This window comes from Phyllostomus hastatus, unplaced genomic scaffold, assembly GCF_019186645.2.
Source record: "Phyllostomus hastatus isolate PE091 unplaced genomic scaffold, TTU_PhHast_1.1 phas_scaffold_78, whole genome shotgun sequence".
In the NCBI taxonomy this organism is placed as follows: Eukaryota; Metazoa; Chordata; class Mammalia; order Chiroptera; family Phyllostomidae; genus Phyllostomus; species Phyllostomus hastatus.
The window spans coordinates 81,838,565-81,856,108 of NW_025334041.1; the positions used below are offsets into that span (position 1 = coordinate 81,838,565).

The window sequence follows — 17,544 nt, forward strand, 5'->3', positions numbered from 1 at the left end:
CGGTGGGCAGTCTATGGCCCTGTGTGTGTATTTGGTTGGTCCATGACAGTCACAGGTGGAATCATGAAACTGTACTCAGGGAGTGGGCTCGAGCTCCCAAGTTCTTGGGGACATTTTAGAATGGGACCTACTTCAGCAGGTCTGGAGTGGCCAGCTCACACCCACTGCCAAGGACACACATTTGGTGACCTGTGGGGTGAAGCAAGCTGATCAAAGTCCACCGGTGCTGTCTGTGCAGGGGAAGCAGAGCCAGGCGGAGAGCCAGCTGGGCTTGGGGTTACAGTGCAGTGATTAACGTGAGGGTGGGCTGTGTCTCCACGGCAAACAGGGAGAATACAATAAAAAGTACCAGAAAAGGTGAGGAACAAGCGCCAGAATGGGAAGTTGGGAGGATATGGGGAAAAGAAAGGAGAAAGGCCAGGAAAAACAGATATGTAAGGAGGTGTTCCTTCCCTGAAAGCCAAGAAGCTCACTAGAGCACAAAGGACAAGACTCCAGATCCCCTGGCTGGGAGGCTGGCTGGCATTTGGGAGACTGGCTCTTTGTTTTGAGCCCAGGCTACCTGGAACACAGCCTCGGGAAAGCAGAATGTGTTCTCACCACTCACGTTGTGTTCCCAAACAGAAGAGAAGAGGAGGAGGGGCCACGCTGATCCAGTGGAAGCACCTCCAGGAGGCACCTCTGGATGCCACATGGAGGCCGCCCTTCCACCCAGCACGGAGCCTCTGACTGCCCAGCGAGTGGACATGGCTTTACTCAGCAACATCCTAGCGGCCTATTCCTTTGTCTCAGGTAGGTTGTCAGTCTCAGCTGGGCCAGGGCTGAGGCCTGGGGCTGGGGACAGGCCACATTCTGGAGAGACATGCTATGCAATCCAAGCAGAGGAGCCCTGTGTGCTGAGTTTTGAGAGGCAAGGCCTTCTGGTTTGAGAGTTAAGCACGGCATTCTCTGATTTGGCAGATTGGGGGTGGCAGTGCTAAGAGCTTTACCTTGCTGAAAATGCTTTGTTTCATTTTGGGCTTAACAGAGTGAATGATGTAGCCTGGGGCTATTGTCTGCTTCTGTCATTATGCATTTAACTCTGCTGTGAAAGACCCGGATGGAGTGTCTTCCACCTGGCTGTGTCTGTGCAGTGGTTCTCAACCCCGTTCTCCGTGTGTGCATGTGACCTGTGTTGGGGGCTGTGTGCTCTGTGAGGTGTTTGATAACCTTCTGGGAGACATGGAGACAGAGGGTATGTGAGTTGGGGAGAGTCTGCTATTTGCTCCATTCTTGGGTCAAAGTTGTACTTTTGTCGGAAGATGGTTGACGTTCTCCTTAAGATCATTGCTTGAGAACAGATGCTCTTCATATAAGAGAAGCCATTTAAAAACACCTCTGAATCAAGCTGAAATTTAAGAAAAATGTATGAAAATGCTTACTGGTTGGAATGACAGACTGATTTCATACAGCTTGAGTGAGTTTTTAATTTTTTTAAATTGTTTTTACTTTGTTTTGTTTTACCTGAAGTCTCTGGATGTTGTATAAAAAGGAAGGGACTGAAGTTCTGATTAGATATCCTTTGGGCAAGGACTGGTTTTGCTTTCTAGTTCTCTAGCCGGGGTTGGTATGTGGTGCAGAACCTGACATTTCTGTTTACAATGGAAAATCAGAGCTAGGGTTGAGGATAAAGGAAGCTCATGCATTCTCTCTGTGAGGTGATCTCGGATGATGTGCACCCTGATTTTAGAAAGGAGGACTTCTCAGGCACACAGGGCTGCCTCCTTTGTGTTTGGCTGGGTGCAACATGTAGTCTACGCTGCCTCAAGTCTAAGCTTCTTCCTTCTCGCATCAGCAGAGGCCCAGCAGGGCCTTAGTCAACTCCTCACCTCCCTCCTTAGGTGGTTTGAGGCCAGTGCCTGGGGCCTCCTTCCCCTTGCACCCACCCATCCGAGGAATCTCAGCTTTGCTCTTCAAGGCCGTTCTTGGGAAAAAGGACACTGGAGCTGGGAAAGAGATGTTTGAAACTCTGGTATCAAGTGTCCATAAGCAGTTGAACAATGGTCCTTCAACTCTATAGTGAAGATACCCCTAAAATGAACTGAGTGTCTGAGAGGTCGTCTGGGGTTTTTAAGACCTCAAAAGACACTTGCAAGTCAGCTGTTGCAAGAAAATATCTATGGTAAGAGCAAACAGGGTACTGGACTTTAGAACTCTAGTCAGCACAGGAGGTACCTGGCAGTTTTCCACTGTGGCCAGCATGACCCTGAGCTGTGGCCCTCGAGTGTGGTGACTTGGTGAATGGTCTGGTGTTGCCTGGGTGTCTTGTGATCTTGTTAAGGCCGAATGGGTGCATGGCCCTGTTGTTCTCTCTCTAGCTTTTCTCCTTTCCACCCCATATTCTGGAATTAAATATTGCTTGGGATACAGGAAGACAATGCTTCTTTTAAGTAAGTATGGGCTGAGATAAAAAGAGAATGTAAAGGAATGGAAAGTAGAATGGCTAAACTGTGTTCGATCCAATCTTTAGACTTGACGGTAGAAAATTGATTCTGAGTGTGGTGGGAACACAGCCTGACTGTAAAGGAAATGAATAAAGAAACTGAAAATATGAAGGTAAATATAACAGATACAAATACATGTTGCTTTAGAAGAGAAAATAGAATGGATCAGAAGCAATAAGAAAAGTTTGACAGAGGAAAATTGTAGAAATTTCCTAATCTTGTAGCTCTCTCATGTTCTCATTCTGCTGTGTCTGGTTTGCAGCTACAGGGGGACCCCGGCCCTTCCCAGCACATCAGTTGCCTCTTATCTTGTCCCACGTGGCCCCAGGATTTCAGTAACACAATTGCTACTGCACAAAACTCTCTTATTCCTAAGTCCGGCTTCTGATTAAATCAAGGAAATACAGACTCTAAACAAATCTTTCTTTCCTTTCTCTCTGCATGCAAATAACCAAATGCTGCTACAACTTTGCGGATTGAAGTCATTAGAAATTCATGCTATCCAACCTCAGCTGAGCCATTCAAATAAAGCTCAGTCTCTCTATTTGCTTTTAGCTACATCCTGTTCCTATTCTTCACAATGGCCAATTCAAATCATGAGTAGTCCAACAGTTTTAAATATCTGTTGATCAAAATGTACCTTAAAATTAAATGTCAAATGCAAACTAAGAAAAAAATGTAGCATTGATGAAGGATTAAAGTTTATAACATATAAAGAGCTCTTACAAATCAATAAAAGGTAAATATACCAAAGAAAAATGGGCAAAGCACAAGAATTAGCAATTTGACAAAGAAAAAATATAATTACTGATAAAACATAAAACAATTTTGATAAAAAATTTTTTTGATAAAACACAAAAATTTTACTGAAGACAGTTGATCTCAGCACTGTTTATTATAATAAAAAATCAGAAAAATGGGTGACTGTTAGTTGAAGTAGAAAGATGGTTATGATATGCTGTTAAGTGAATACAGCCTGTTACCATTCAGCATTTGCAGTATAATACCATTTACATGTGTGTATTTACATGTATATATAACCACATTTTACTGTAAATTATACCTGGAAGCTGGGGTTGTATGAGCATCTGTATTTTAAAATATTCTTTTGTTTAGCTATATTTTAAATATTTCATATTTCATTAATAGTACTTGTGTAGTAATATTATTTTATTTGCATTTAAAAATTTGAAATCTATCATACATATATTTTAAAAATTACCACTATCTTACTCTTTTCTGACTTTCAAGCTGTGTATCTAAATGCCTTTAACATTACCACTGGGATGTGCCATAAGCATTACAAAATCAACTTCGCCTAGAATGGAACATTGTTCTTTTCTTTAAACATGCTCCTTCTTTTGTATACCATCTAGGGTATCACCTATACAAGAAAAATAATTTTTAACCTTTGAAACATCGTCTTCACTGCCTGTATCCAATTGCTTAGGGCTGGTCTATTTTGCCTCTCAATGTCCCTCAGATGTATCACCTCCACTTTACTCCCACCACCACTGAGGTGGTCCAGGTTCCATCATGTATTTGTCAGCCTTACCATAATGGCATTTTCCATTACCCTCCTCCAGTCTTGCTTCATAGACAGTATTTTGTAGCAAAATGGTCTTTCCAAAATGTAGGTGTAATGATCAAATTATTTTAATTTTTTTAGAATCCTTTAGTCGATACTCACTATCTATAATTTCATAGTCAGAATGGTTCCAGCTGCAAATAATAAAAAACCTCCACTGGGTGGCCTAAACACACAGGAGTTATCTTACTCACAAAATAAGAAGTCTGGAAGTAGGTGCTTGCCAGCATTAGTCCATGGGCTCAAAAATGTAAGGGCCAACATCTATGTGATTCTCATGGCTTTTCTTTTATGTTTGTTATGGCTGCAAAGTGGCTGCTATTGTTCTTGTCTTCATTCAAGATAAAAAAAAATGCAGTAAGAGGAAGAATGTTCCAGTAGATCTACTCTCACATTTCATTGGCCAGAACTGTGTTACATGGTTATCTCTAGCTGCAAGAGAGGTGAGAAAAATGAGAATTTTAGTATTTTTAATGTCCAGACCAGTGGTCCACAACCAGGAGTGACTTTGCTCTACAGCGGGATTTCAGGTAATGCCATAACTGGGACAGGGAGGGGTGGCTGCTCCTGATATCTTGCAGGTAGTAAAACAGTCTACAGTTCACAGGACAAGTCCCCACAACAAAGAGTTAACTGGTTCTAGATATCAATGGTGCCAAAGTTAACATGCTCTAGAGTAGAGGCAAGTGAGGGAGAAGGGACTTGGGAATGGTTTGAGGTTCTCCAACCTGCAGTTTCTTATGTGCCTTCCCAGAACTTTTAGAGCCTGACCTTGACATTTCCGTGCCCTTAATTACTTATTGTCCTCACTGATGAAGGCCTCACTCTACTCTTTTTAAACCACTTGTCAGGCCTTTTCTCACCTCTCTGCTTTTGTACAGTCATTTTTTTCACCAAAAATTCTTCCCTCCAGGCCTGGACTGGCTAACTCACTTCTAGTCTTCTGATCTCTCTCAGTGCCACCTTCTCCCTTCAGTCCCTACCCTGGCTTAGGTGTTCATCGATGTGCTCCCTACACGTTTTGTCTCCCTTTTGGACTGTAGGAGTTAGCATTTCTTGTTTCAACTATTTGCAAGCAATTCCTTGGAATCATAATATAATAATTTATAATGAGAGTGATAATCTTGTTAATAGTAATAACCCCCAAAATAACTTCTAATAGGATTGCTACAAAGATTAAATGGTATCTTTTTAATTTAATGTTTTGAATTGATAATACATTCTCTTTTTAATTTAATTTAATGCTTTAAATTGATAATACATTCTCCAGGCCCACTCTTCTATTTCCTTTAAATTTTTCCTTAAAAGTCACTTTTTTGGAAAGGTTTGCTCTTGTCACCCTATCTGCCTCCTCCCCTCCAGCATACATTCAGTACTTCATACCCTCCTACCCCCTGTTCCTGTTATCTCCTCATCACCACCCAACATACTGCCTATTTCATTTATTTATCTGGATTACTATCTATCTCCTCTATTAGAGTGTAAGTTCCCTGGAGCACAGAGATTTTTCTTTCTTTTCTGACTGCTGTATCTTCAGCATGTGGAAGAGTGCCTGATGCCTATTAGATGCGCATCACATCAGTGTATGAACAGGAGTTAATGATCAAACAATGTAAAAAGACACACGGTGTGAAACCGTACCCAGAATTGCCCCCTCCAGCCAGTTCCCAGGTTTGACCCACCACCAGGTTTCTCTGCATCCTTCCAGAGTTCTTTGTGCAGGTGTGAGAGAATGTGAACCTGTAATCTCATCCTCTCCCCTTTTAGGCACAGGTAGCATGACATACCTACTGTTTTGTACTTCGCTGTTTCCACTGAACGATATATCACGAAGATATGTCATATCGGTCTATAGAGATCTTCCACATTCTTTTAGACAACTACATAATGTTCCACTGTGTATGTGAACCATAGTTTAGCCAGTTTGTTATTGATAGCCAGTGGGAATAGTTCAGATCTTTTCAAACAGGGCAACAGCGTTGTTGGCAATAAATAACTGTTGCATGCTTACATGTTCAAGTGCTTTTGAAAAATAAGTTTCCAAAAATGGAATTGCTGGATAAAATTGTATTTAAGTTGCTGATTAAGGTAAATATTGCCAAACTGCAATTTAAAGAATTTTATCAGTTTACTCTTTATAAGAAGTATGAGAAGGCCCTGCAACAGTATTTTCAAACTGTTGGATTTTTGACTGTCCAACAGATGAAAAATGACATCCTAATGTCATTTAATTTCTGTTTTTCTAGGTCATAGGTCAGCAAACTTTTTCTATAAGGGGTCAGGTAGTAAATGTTTTCAGCCTTGCAAGCTTTTCAGTCTCTGTTCAAACTTTTCACTCTGCAGTGTAGCTTGAGGCAGATGTGGACCATACCATAAATGAACGTGTGTGACTGTGCCAGCCAATAATAACACAGCAGCCGGCCAGGTTTGGCCTCTGAGCTGTGGGGCGCGATCCCTGCTGTAGGTGAGCACCTTTCCATGTGGTTAAGTACTATTCATATTTATTATTCTGCCAACTATTCATATCTTTTGTTTATTTTCTTTCTTGGTTGTCTTTTTCTTTATGCTCTTTCTAGGTGTTCTTTATGTATTAGGCCTTTGTCTCTGTTACATATTTCAAATATTTTTCCTATTTGGCCTTTGTCTTTTTACTGTGCTTACAGTAATTTTTTTCAATGAAGAAATTTTGGGGGACCATTTATTTATTTTTTTAATTTAACCATATTCTTTGCAAGTGTAGCAGTATGGACCTGGTAGCAGTTACCCAGAAAATGAATCACTTTTCCTATGAGCCTGTCATGAGTGGTTCCTCATCAGCAAGGGATCCTAACCCACCATAGTTCAGTTGATAGTTACAAATTTGAGGATTTTAGAAAGTGCTATAGTTTCTGTTTTTGTTATTCCTCTTTATACTGGGGATCCTGTGAGGGCTGGGAAATTTTCTGTCTCTAGCCCCTAAGGCATTGTAGACTCAGTAAATTTTTGTGGAATAAAGTAACTATTTATTGAACTATAAAATTTAAAAAAAAATTAGCAGTTGGAATATCCCCTCCTGGGGAGAGTTTGGTGAAAGTGGTGCTTTCATACACAGCTGATGGCAAGACAAATTGATGTACCACTTCTGGAAAGCCACTTGGCAGTATATATCAAGAGGAAGAAAAATATGTATCCCCTTTGGCATCGGGATTCCTTTTCTAAGAATCCATTATAAGGCAGTAAATAAAAGAAATAAATAAAAGTGGAAGTAGTGTTAAGCACAGAAATATTTCTTCCATCATTACTTTTAATTAAAAAAGTAACAACCTAAGTATCCAAAGGTAGAAAACTCTTTTTGTAACTTGTAGTGCATTCCCTGGATAGCATACTATGTAGCCATTCTTAGGCCTGATTGAGGGGAAGGTGATGGATGGAAAGATGCATGAAATGTGTATTCTTGAGAGGAGGGGTGAATAGGTGGAGCACAGAAGAATTTTAGAGCAGTGAGAACACTGTATGATACTGTAATGATGGATGCATGTCACTGTGCATTTGTCCAGGCCCATAGAAGGTACAACAACAGCAGTAAACCTTAGTGTCAGCTGTGAACTTTGGGTGATTATGATGTGATGGTGTAGGTTCATCAGTTGCAATAAATGTACCACTCTGGCGGGGGCGGGGGTGTTGATCATGGGGAGGCTATGCATTTGTGGGGCCAGAGTACATGGGAAATTGCTGCACCTTCTTAATTTTTCTGTGAATGTAAAACTCCCCTAAAAATAGTCTTAAAAACAAAAGCGTATAGCCAGATAAAAATATATACAGTTGTATGTGTGTATGTATATATATAAGAATACACTCTGACTGTAACCAAGTAAAAACAAATATACACATAATTATATGAGAACAAACAGAACAAAAATTTACTGCACTACATATTTAGTTTGTGAGATTATGGTGATTCTATAAACATTTTCCATCCTTTACTTTTAATGTTGTACTATTATATATACTATGTATATATGCATATACATATATATACATATATGCATCTATATATGTATTTATTCATATATAATAAGTTTATTAACTGAACTTTGACATTGTATGTCATTCATGATTTAATTTAATAATTAATGAGATTTGCACTGTAAACAAGGTGCTGTGCTGGATGCCATGGAAATCCAAAGTGACTCATGGATTTTGCCTTCACATTTCTCACTGTCTATGTGGGAAAAATAATGGTTACATAACTAATTATATTACAACTACATAAAGTGCTTCCTAGTATAGAGAGGCTAATTAATCACTCTCCCTCCCTTTCAGACTTAAAGGAGCCAGAAAAGTGTCAAACACAGTATTAACTTCTGCAATGGTTAAGCCAGCTCAGAGAAAGGTGAGGGCCTCTTCCTAGCTCCCCCTGAGAACTAGAGCCGTAAAACTGTAGGTCCGTCCCACTGCAGGTGATGACAAGTGGGTGGGATGGATTAGGACAATGGTAAGGGAAGGCCTCTTCTGCAGTGCTTATTGCTGGGGAGTGAGGGGAGGGGGATAAGGAAAGAAAAGGGAAGATGGAAGAGTTAAAAGAAAGGACCATACACCAGAGCCCACCTGGTGGGGACAGTGATTCTCCAACACCCCTTCTTCCTGAGAAAGAACAAGTTGGGGATAGAAGGAGAAGGAAAGAAACTTCCCTGGCATTTCAGAGAGGGCAGAAGTGTTAGTGGGAGTCTTCACTTTTCTACAGGGAGGGGCAGAATCCCATAAAGAGGTCCTCTGCCCTGCCTTGAAAGTTCAGACAAGGGAGTGATTATGCTGAATAATCCCTGATTCCACACAAACGCCCATTATTGTCTTTAAGGTCTATTTTTAAAACTTTTCCCTTTCTACTGAAAGGACTGCAAGCTTTGGGGCCAGCAAGAAAGTTTGGGTAGGGAAAAGGTTTCACTTGCAGGCACACCAGTGGGTCTGGCCTGGATTGGTGTTGCTCCGGGCCTGTAGAGTCTACAGGGAATAATCTGACCTCCAAAGGTGCAAATGAAATTAACCCCAGGACCTCCACACACAGCCTCTTCCTCCCAGGAAAACAATCACCCTGCAGGAAGCAAGATACAGCAATACATTTATTTTTATTTATTGAGGGAAAACAACCGACAATAGCCCTCCCCACTCTGCTTCCTGAGCAGTTAACAGCTGTCTGGATCTGCTCAAGACCAGGCTAGATCACTGGCCAAGAGGAAGTGACCTGGAGCACAGGAGAGAAAAAACAACCATGAGGGAGCTACAGTTTTGATTTTTGCAGAAGAGTGATGAAGAGAAACAAACACAATTTATATCAGCTCTGAAAATCAGACCTGAGTCACCACTCAGGACCTGGTGAGGCCCAATAAGCTCCTTTGCCCTCTCTGGTTGCTTTGACTGGGCTCCTCTAGGAATCCCCGTCTGAAGTTGCTATAGGCAAAAGAGGATGTTTTCTAATCAGGTAGCAGGACAGGATGGACTAGTTAAGCTAGAGGGACAACAGTGGTTTCCAAGGTTCAGTTCAGTGACCATGTTCAAAGTGAACCTGTATAATAGGTGGGGTGAGGACAGAGTAAGAAAGAGACAGGTAGGCTAAATAGATGGATGGATGGGAGGCAGGGAGATTAGATAGATAGATGATAGATAGATAGATCATAGATAAAAAAAAGACAAAAGGAAAGAAAGAACAAAAAAGAAAAAAGGGACAGAAAGAAGGAAAGAAAAGAGGAAGAAAGAAGCAAGAAAGAGAAAGAAATAAAAGAGAGATAGAAAGAAAAAAAGAAAGATGCATGAAAGAAAAAAGAAAGAAAGAAAATAGTGAAATATCATTTATTTATGGATGTAAAATAATCGCTTTATGCTGGTCATCTGTGGTACCTTTACATTTTACCACAATTCAGCAGAGTAGGTAGGTAATGTTGTCTTTGTTTAAAAGATGAGGCTGAAATGAGGCTTCCAATGCAGGTCTGCCTGATGGTTTTCCACTCTGGTAAAAGCATTGGTTTGCAAGTCTCTTCTAGAGAGCCCTCTCAGACCTTCACATCTCAGCTTTGCTTTTCTGCTCAACTCTGTGTTTCCAGAGAGCCCTCTTCACACTTCTGCCATAGCACTTCCTGAAACTTACGTGTCCCCTTCCCTGCTGGAATTTAAGCTCCTCGAGGCAAGAGATCTCAATTCTCCCAGCGTTTGCTGAATATCAACTGGACAGAGTTAGTTTCAGCCTCCTTCACTGTATTCATTTATTTTTTTTGTTGTTGAGATATAATTTGCATATAATGTGTAGATCTACAGTGAAAACATGTTGATTTGACACATTTATATATTGAATATGAGTATCATCATCACATTAGCTAACACCTCTATCATGTCACATAATTATTATCACTGCTCTGTGTTGAAAACAATTAAGATCTGTTCTCTTAGAGACGCTGAAGTCTATATTGCAATCTTGTTGTCTGTAATCACTATGCTGTGCATTAGATCTCCAGGACTTACCTATATACTAGTTGCAAATGTGTACCCTTAACAACATTTTCTCAAATCCCCTGCCCCCAGCCCCTGGTAATCAGCATTCTATGCTGCTTTTATGCGTTCAACTGTTTTAGGTTCCATATATTAGTAGTATGACATGGTACAGTATTTTTGTATTCACTAATTTATCTCAATTTTAGCACAATGCTCCAAAATCCACCCATGATTTTGCAAATGGCAGGATTTTTTTTTATGGCTGAATTTTCCTGAGTGTGTGTGTATTACACTTTCTTTATTCACTCATCTGGTGATGGACACTGAGGTTGTTTCCATGTGTTGTGTACTGTGAGTGATGCTGTGTGAATATGGGAATACAGGTGTCTCTTTGAGACCGTGATTTCACCTCCCGTGTTCTAGATCATCTCAATAGATGAAAAAAGCATTTGACAAACTACAATATTCTTTGATGATAAAACCCTTAATGAATTTGATATAAAAGAAAAATACTGCAATATAATAGAAGTCATAAATGACAAATCCACAGTTGACATCAGACACATTGATGAAAGATTGAAAGCTTTCAGTTGCATACAAAACCTCCACCCTTTTATTTGCCTCTTTACATTTTCTTTTTTTTTAAGATTTCATTTATTTATTTTTAGAGAGGGAAGGGAGGGAGAAAGAGAGAGAGAGAGAAACATCAATGTGCGGTTGCTGGGGGACATGGCCTGCAACCCAGGCATGTACCCTGACTGGGAATCGAACCTACGACACTTTGGTTCACAGCTTGAGCTCAATCCACTGAGCTACGCCAGTCAGAGCTGCCTCTTTACATTTTCAATGTCACAATTTACCTCTCTTTATGTTGTGTATTTATTAACAGATTATAGTAGTTATAGTTATTTTTAGTACTCTTTTCCTTTAATTTTTATCCTGTAGTTAACTGTCTAACACACTATCCTATTACAGAAATAGAGTTTTCTAAGACTGACTGTATATTTTATCTTTACCAGTGTATTGTATACTTTCACATATTTTCATGTCACTTATTAGCACCTTTTCATTTCCGCTTGAAGGGCTCCTTTCAGCATTTTTTTTTCAAGGCAGGTCTAGTGGCGATGAACTCCCTCAGCTTTTGTGTCTCTGGAAAAGTTGTTTCTCCTTCATGTCTGGATAATTTTCCAGATACAGTGTTCTTGGCTAGCAATTTTTTTCTTTCAGTGCTTTGAATATGTCATTCCACTCTCCTGGCTTGTATAGTTTCTACTGAGAAACTCACTGGTAGCCGAATGGGGGTTTCTTTGGATGTTACAACATTTTCTCAGTTGCTTTTAGGATTTGTCCTTTTTCTTTGATTTTTGAAAGTTTCATTATAATGTGTCTTGGAGAAGGTCTTTTTGCATTGAGCTATTAGCTTCATGAGCTTGGATGTCTAAGTCTCTCTCCAGATTTGGGAAGTTCTCAGCTATTACTTCTTTAAATAAACTTTCTGAACCCTTCTTCATCTTTTCTCCTTTTGGAACACCGATTATGCTAATATTTGTGTTTGGTTGAATCCCAGAGATCATGTAAGCTTTCTTCACTTTTTTTTCATTCTTTTTTTTTTCTGTTTACCTCTAATTGGGTTATTTCAAGCTTCCTATCATCTAGGTTGCTTATTCTGTCTTCCATTTGATTTACCCTGCTGCAAATTTCCTGTGTTGAATTTTTTTCATTCATTGAATTTTTCAGTTCCAGAATTAGTTTCATTCTTTTTTATATTTTCTATCTCTTTGCTAAACTTCTCATTTTGTTTGTGTATTTTTTCCTGATTTTGTTGAATTGTCTTTTGTGTTTTTCTTTCTTTATTTCCTCAAAACAGCTATTTTGAATTTTTTATCTGCTACATCGCAAAATTCTGTGCCTTTGAACTCAGTTATTTGAAGGATTATTATCTTTGGTGATGACAGTTGTTTTTTTTTTAATTTTTGATTCTTCATGTTCCTTAGATTTACATTTCCCTAACTGCTGGGTGGTTGCATTGATGATTTCGCCTTTGATATAGTGGATACCTCCTTAGATCTTTTCTAGTTGCCTTCACGTGGGGTATACCGTCTGTTGAAGCTGTTATAGCTGGAGCACTCTCTGACCTTTTATTTACACATCTGCTCTGCAATTCTCCTTGTAGCAGAATTATGTAGCTTTTATGTCTTTTTTTATTTATTGATACTTGAGAGAGAGAGAGGAAAAGAGAGACAGAGGAATATTGATTTGTTGGTCATTTATTTATGCATTCATTGTTTGACTCCTGCATGGTTTTTCAACTCACCTGGCTGGTTGCTGAAAACTTCTGTTTTGTTTTCCAGAAGGTGGTGCTATAGATCAAGTTTCTGGTTTCTCTCTTGCCCACAGATTCTGTTCTGTTTTTCTGATAGCACTCTATTTACTAAGCTTACTTGCTGCCAGTTTTGGAGAGTGTACAAGGAGCCACTGTAGAGTGGGGACAGATGTGGGATTAGCACTTGGGGTATTGGGGGTACCTGCTAGCTGGTGGAGACATTCCTCCCTGAGGTCTCCCAGAGGTTCCTGGGAGAACTTCTTGCTGAACTCCTGATGTAGTCAGCAGTAACCCTGTCACTTTAATGCCCTTTGATATTTTTACCTGTCTTTTTCAATCTCCTCCCTACCTTCAGTCATGGAGACCCTGCTTCAATACTCTGGTGTTGCTGGTGAGAAATGGGTTTGTCCTGCAGCATCCAGCATAGCTGGGGTAGCTGGGCGCTCACACACTGCTCTTCTCTTTGCCCTGTGGAGAGGTCTCCATGGGATAGTCAGTCTTGTGCTTTGTCACTTGGGGGGAAGTACTGGAAGTTTCTCTTCCCCTTTTTTACTGAATCCCAACTCATTTTGTTTGTCTGTTTGCTCCAATGGTATGCTAGAATTCCCCTCTGGAAGGATGGATTTACAAATTTTCTCTGGCTGTGGGTATTTGCCCAAGTCAGCACTCTCCAGGTTTTCCCTAACTGGGTAGTTGGGGCAGGTTTGCTGGCTCCTCTGGTTCTGAAGCCCAAACCAAAGTCTATCTGCCTGTTACCAGATGCACATGTGGGTGAGACTCCTCCTGGGTCCCTTGGCACATGTTGGAAAGAACAACTCCACAGAGAAACTTCTGTCTGTGGATAGATGCCTAATTAGTTGTTTCAAAGGGGAACAAATAATAGAGATAGCTTATGTGCCATAATGCTGATGTTGCTGTCCTTTCACTGCATTTACATTGCTTGTTGACTGTTTTTTTTATTAAGATTTTATTTATTCATTTTTAGAGGGGGGAAGGGAGGGAGAAAGAGAAACATCAATGTGTGGTTGCCTCATATATGACCCCCACTAGGGACCTGGCCTGCAACCAGGCATGTGCCCTCACTAAGAATTGAATCAGCGACCCTTTGATTCACAGGCTGAAGCTCAATCCATTGAGCTACACCAATCAGGGCTACTGACTGTTCTTGTACTGACTATTTGTGTTTTCTATTTCTTTCTCTACTCTTCTCTTTGTATCTATACTTCCTATTTATTTTATTCACTCCCCTGGCATTTTGGTGGGTTTCAGAGAGAAGAGGGGTCATAAATGTGTATGTTCAATATGCTATGTTTAGACTAATAGAGCCTTTTGGAATACAATGTAGAATGCACAAAGGTTCAAAATGCCTATGTCCTTTGGTGCAACTGTTTCTAGATAACTAACCTGTAGAAGTAATTCCACTTGCTCATAAAGAGATGTATACAAGAATATTAACTCTAGCATTGATCGTAATAGTGAGAAATTTGGAAATAATTTATATGCTATTAATAAGGAAATGGTTAAATAAACTTTGGTAGGTCTATAACACGAACACTATGAGGCAGGCAAAAACAATGCTGGTGACATATCTGCGACTGTCTAGGAAATATTCTTAAATTTAAAAAGTAAATGTGTATCATATATGATCCCACTTATAGTCTTTAAAAAGCCACAAAACAAGGTACATTTTAATTCATATTTACCAATAAACATAGATTATAGAGAACTAAATTGTTGGTGTCAATTTCAGGTCCTGTCAAATTGATGATGCCCTGTGACTAAAGACCAGGCACGTCCCACGTTCTCACACCTACCTAGAAAGGGAACCTATTTACCCAAAGCTCTCATTCCACTGAGCATGTCATGCAGTGATCAACACTGGGTACACCAAGCATATCCATAGAATGCTTATCTGCAGAATGATTACTTTCTTCTCTTGCCAAGGAGGAGCTCAAATACCTCTTCTGCAAATTAACCTGGGGATGTCATTCCAAAATGCCTACACTGGCTTTCCATATGTGATTGTATAAATTATCTATTGCTGCATAGCAAATTACCTAAAAAATTAATGGCTTAAAACAGCATACATTTATTATCTCTCAGTGTCTGTTGGTCAGAGATCAGGGTTTGGCGTGGCTGGGTTCTCTGATTCACAGTCTCCCACAAGGTTGTTGTGAGGCCAAGGCTGTGGTCACCTCAAGGCTGCACCAGGGGGATTCACTTCCAAGTTCAATGACATGGCAGTTGGCATGATTCAGTTCTTTGCAGGCTGTTAGCCAGAGGGTATGCTTAGTTCCTTTCTATACGGGCCTCTCCGTAGGGCAGCTCCCAACCTGGCAGCTGGCTTCATCAGAGTGAGCCAGTGAGAAAATCTGGAGAGCATGCTGGAAGTCAGTCTTATGTCATCTAAGCTTAGACTCATCCATCACATTTGCCATATTCTGTTTGTTAGAAGTAAGTCACTGGGTCTAGCCCAGCCCACTAGGTCCAGCTGCCCTCAAAGGGAGGTGCTTGCATCTATCTAAGAGTGTGAATACCAAGAGGTGGGGGGCATCTTGGAAACTGCCTACCTACCTTTTTTGACAAGGCCTGTGATGGTATACTTAGAATAAAAAAGACTGTCCTTGGCATTAATTATAAATTTATTGTCAAAAAAGAACAAAGAGGAGGAGGAGGAGAATGTGGGGTGATGCGGTGGGAAGGGAGGATGGGAAGAAGAGGAAGAGGAGGAAGAAGATAAAGAAGAGGAAGAAGCAGTAGCTGCCTACAAATGTGATTAACAGGTTACTCAAGGGGCTGCCGGAGCAAATGAAGAAGCAAAGATTTTTCTAATGTAGGCTAAAATAACCTTTAGACAAATGCTCTCAGTCAGATGACATCTAAGCATAGTTGCTTGCGTATAGTAAGTGCTAAAAATTTTTCTTTCTTTTAACTTTTCATTTTGAAATAATTTCAAGTTACAAGCATAGTAAAAGAATCCCACACACTCCTTACCCAGATTCACCACTGGTGGGTAATTATATTTTGAATGCACTATGTGATTTGTCACTGTATTTGTAACTATAAAAGCTTTGGGGTCTGGTGAGAGGTGTACGAGGTGGGCTGGAGTTGCCATCTCTCAAGTGCTATCTTCTTTCTCCTCCTCCAGAAAACCCTGAGCGAGCAGCTCTGTACTTTGTCTCTGGCGTGTGCATCGGGCTGATCCTCACCTTGGCTGCCCTGGTGATGAGGATCTCTTGCCACATGGACTGCCAGCGGCGTCCCCGGAGGAAGTTCCTGCAGGACCAAGAGAGCAGCAGCAGCGACAGCAGCGACAGTGAGGATGGCAGCTCAGACACGGCATCTGACATCTCGGTCAGGAGACACCGCCGCTTTGAGAAGACTTTGAACAAGAACGTCTTCACGTCAGCGGAGGAGCTGGAGCGCGCCCAGCGGCTGGAGGAGCGGGAGCGCATCCTCAGGGAGATCTGGCTGAACGGCCAGCCCGAGGTTCCCGGGACCAGGAGCCTGAACCGCTACTACTAGCGGCAGGAGCAGACCCCGCACCACTGGAAGCCTTCCACAAGGCAGGGGGGCTGCGGGGAAGGTGGGCACAGTTCTTCTAAGGTTACCGCGGAAGCCGGAGATAAGCAGTACACCCTGTTTTCTAGACAGAAGGACTGATTTCTCCTTTTTGCCTAACGTTATGGAGAAGTAGAAAAACCAAGTCGGTTTATCAACCTTTCCAGGTCTTGGAATGGTGCTCAAGAACTCTCTCCAATAATGTGGATGGAGATGAGAGAAACAGGACTGTGGTTTCTCATGATTTCTGAGGATCTCAGAAGTTTCTGCAGACTTCATAGCTATGTGTTACTCCTTTATGAAAGGAAAGATGATCATAGCGTGAGGGCTAGGAGCAGCAGGGTGAACCTAACCCTGTAAACGCAACTGTCTAAGTGACTTCGTGCTGTGGAGGCGATTCTGACCCAGAGAGCATGAACCGTGCTTATTATTTAAGGCTGACTTTTTTATGTCATGTGTTGCAACGGCAACCTCGTCCATTTTAACTGGCACCTCAGGGATTAAAATCCTATTTTTTAGTGTATTCCCCACTTCATTCCTGAAAATGAATAGAACTAATGTATTTTTGGAGATGTGTCAGTGAACTAGACAATGCCAATAACCTCAAAGGATGAAGGGTTTTATTTTAAATAGTTTATTAAAAATATATATTAACTTGGATATTTGAAAATGCTGCATAAGAATAAAAGCTATGTCCCTCCCTCCTTTTTGGAGAGAAGAAAATTTTGTTTTGACTCTAGATAATCATGATTTTAAACATTCTGTTAAAAAAAAAGTTTGGATTTCCAAGAAAAGAATTGGAATAGGAGATGAGGAATAAAGTCAAAATTAGGATGGGATAAAAAAAATAAATGTTACATAAAATCTTTTTTGTTTCATGTCTGTCTCTGTGATTACCTTAAATGGCAACCCATTTATATAGGTGGGTTTGGTCTTTTACCAGGCCCCTGAAATTATTGGAGAATTGGTAAAAATGGAGAAATAGCCCCTGTGTGACTAAAGGCTTCTCATTTTCTGTATGTTATCTATTATGGTTACATGATAGTTGAATAATTATTAAGCAGATAGAGAAATAGAATTACCTAAGGCTAGAAATGGGGTGGTGGCCCCACATGGAGAGAAGTTGG

At 40.6% G+C, this 17,544-nt stretch overlaps 1 protein-coding gene across 1 annotated transcript; it reads left to right on the plus strand.

Moving 5' to 3' along the window:
* Positions 1–234: 234 nt before the first annotated feature.
* On the plus strand, positions 235–17,285 carry EVA1A (eva-1 homolog A, regulator of programmed cell death). Its single transcript, XM_045828035.1, has 3 exons — positions 235–357; positions 625–792; positions 16,005–17,285. Exons 2-3 carry the CDS (start codon positions 693–695, stop codon positions 16,379–16,381), a joined length of 477 nt encoding a protein of 158 aa, XP_045683991.1. The 5' UTR covers positions 235–357; positions 625–692; the 3' UTR covers positions 16,382–17,285.
* Positions 17,286–17,544: the final 259 nt, after the last annotated feature.

Excerpts from the sequence above, each read along its gene's own strand:
- EVA1A (XM_045828035.1), top strand. The coding sequence starts at position 693 with ATGGAGGCCGCCCTTCCACCCAGCACGGAGCCTCTGACTGCCCAGCGA. Across the intron at positions 793-16,004 it reads GGCCTATTCCTTTGTCTCAG|AAAACCCTGAGCGAGCAGCT; the intron begins GTAGGTTGTCAG and ends CTCCTCCTCCAG.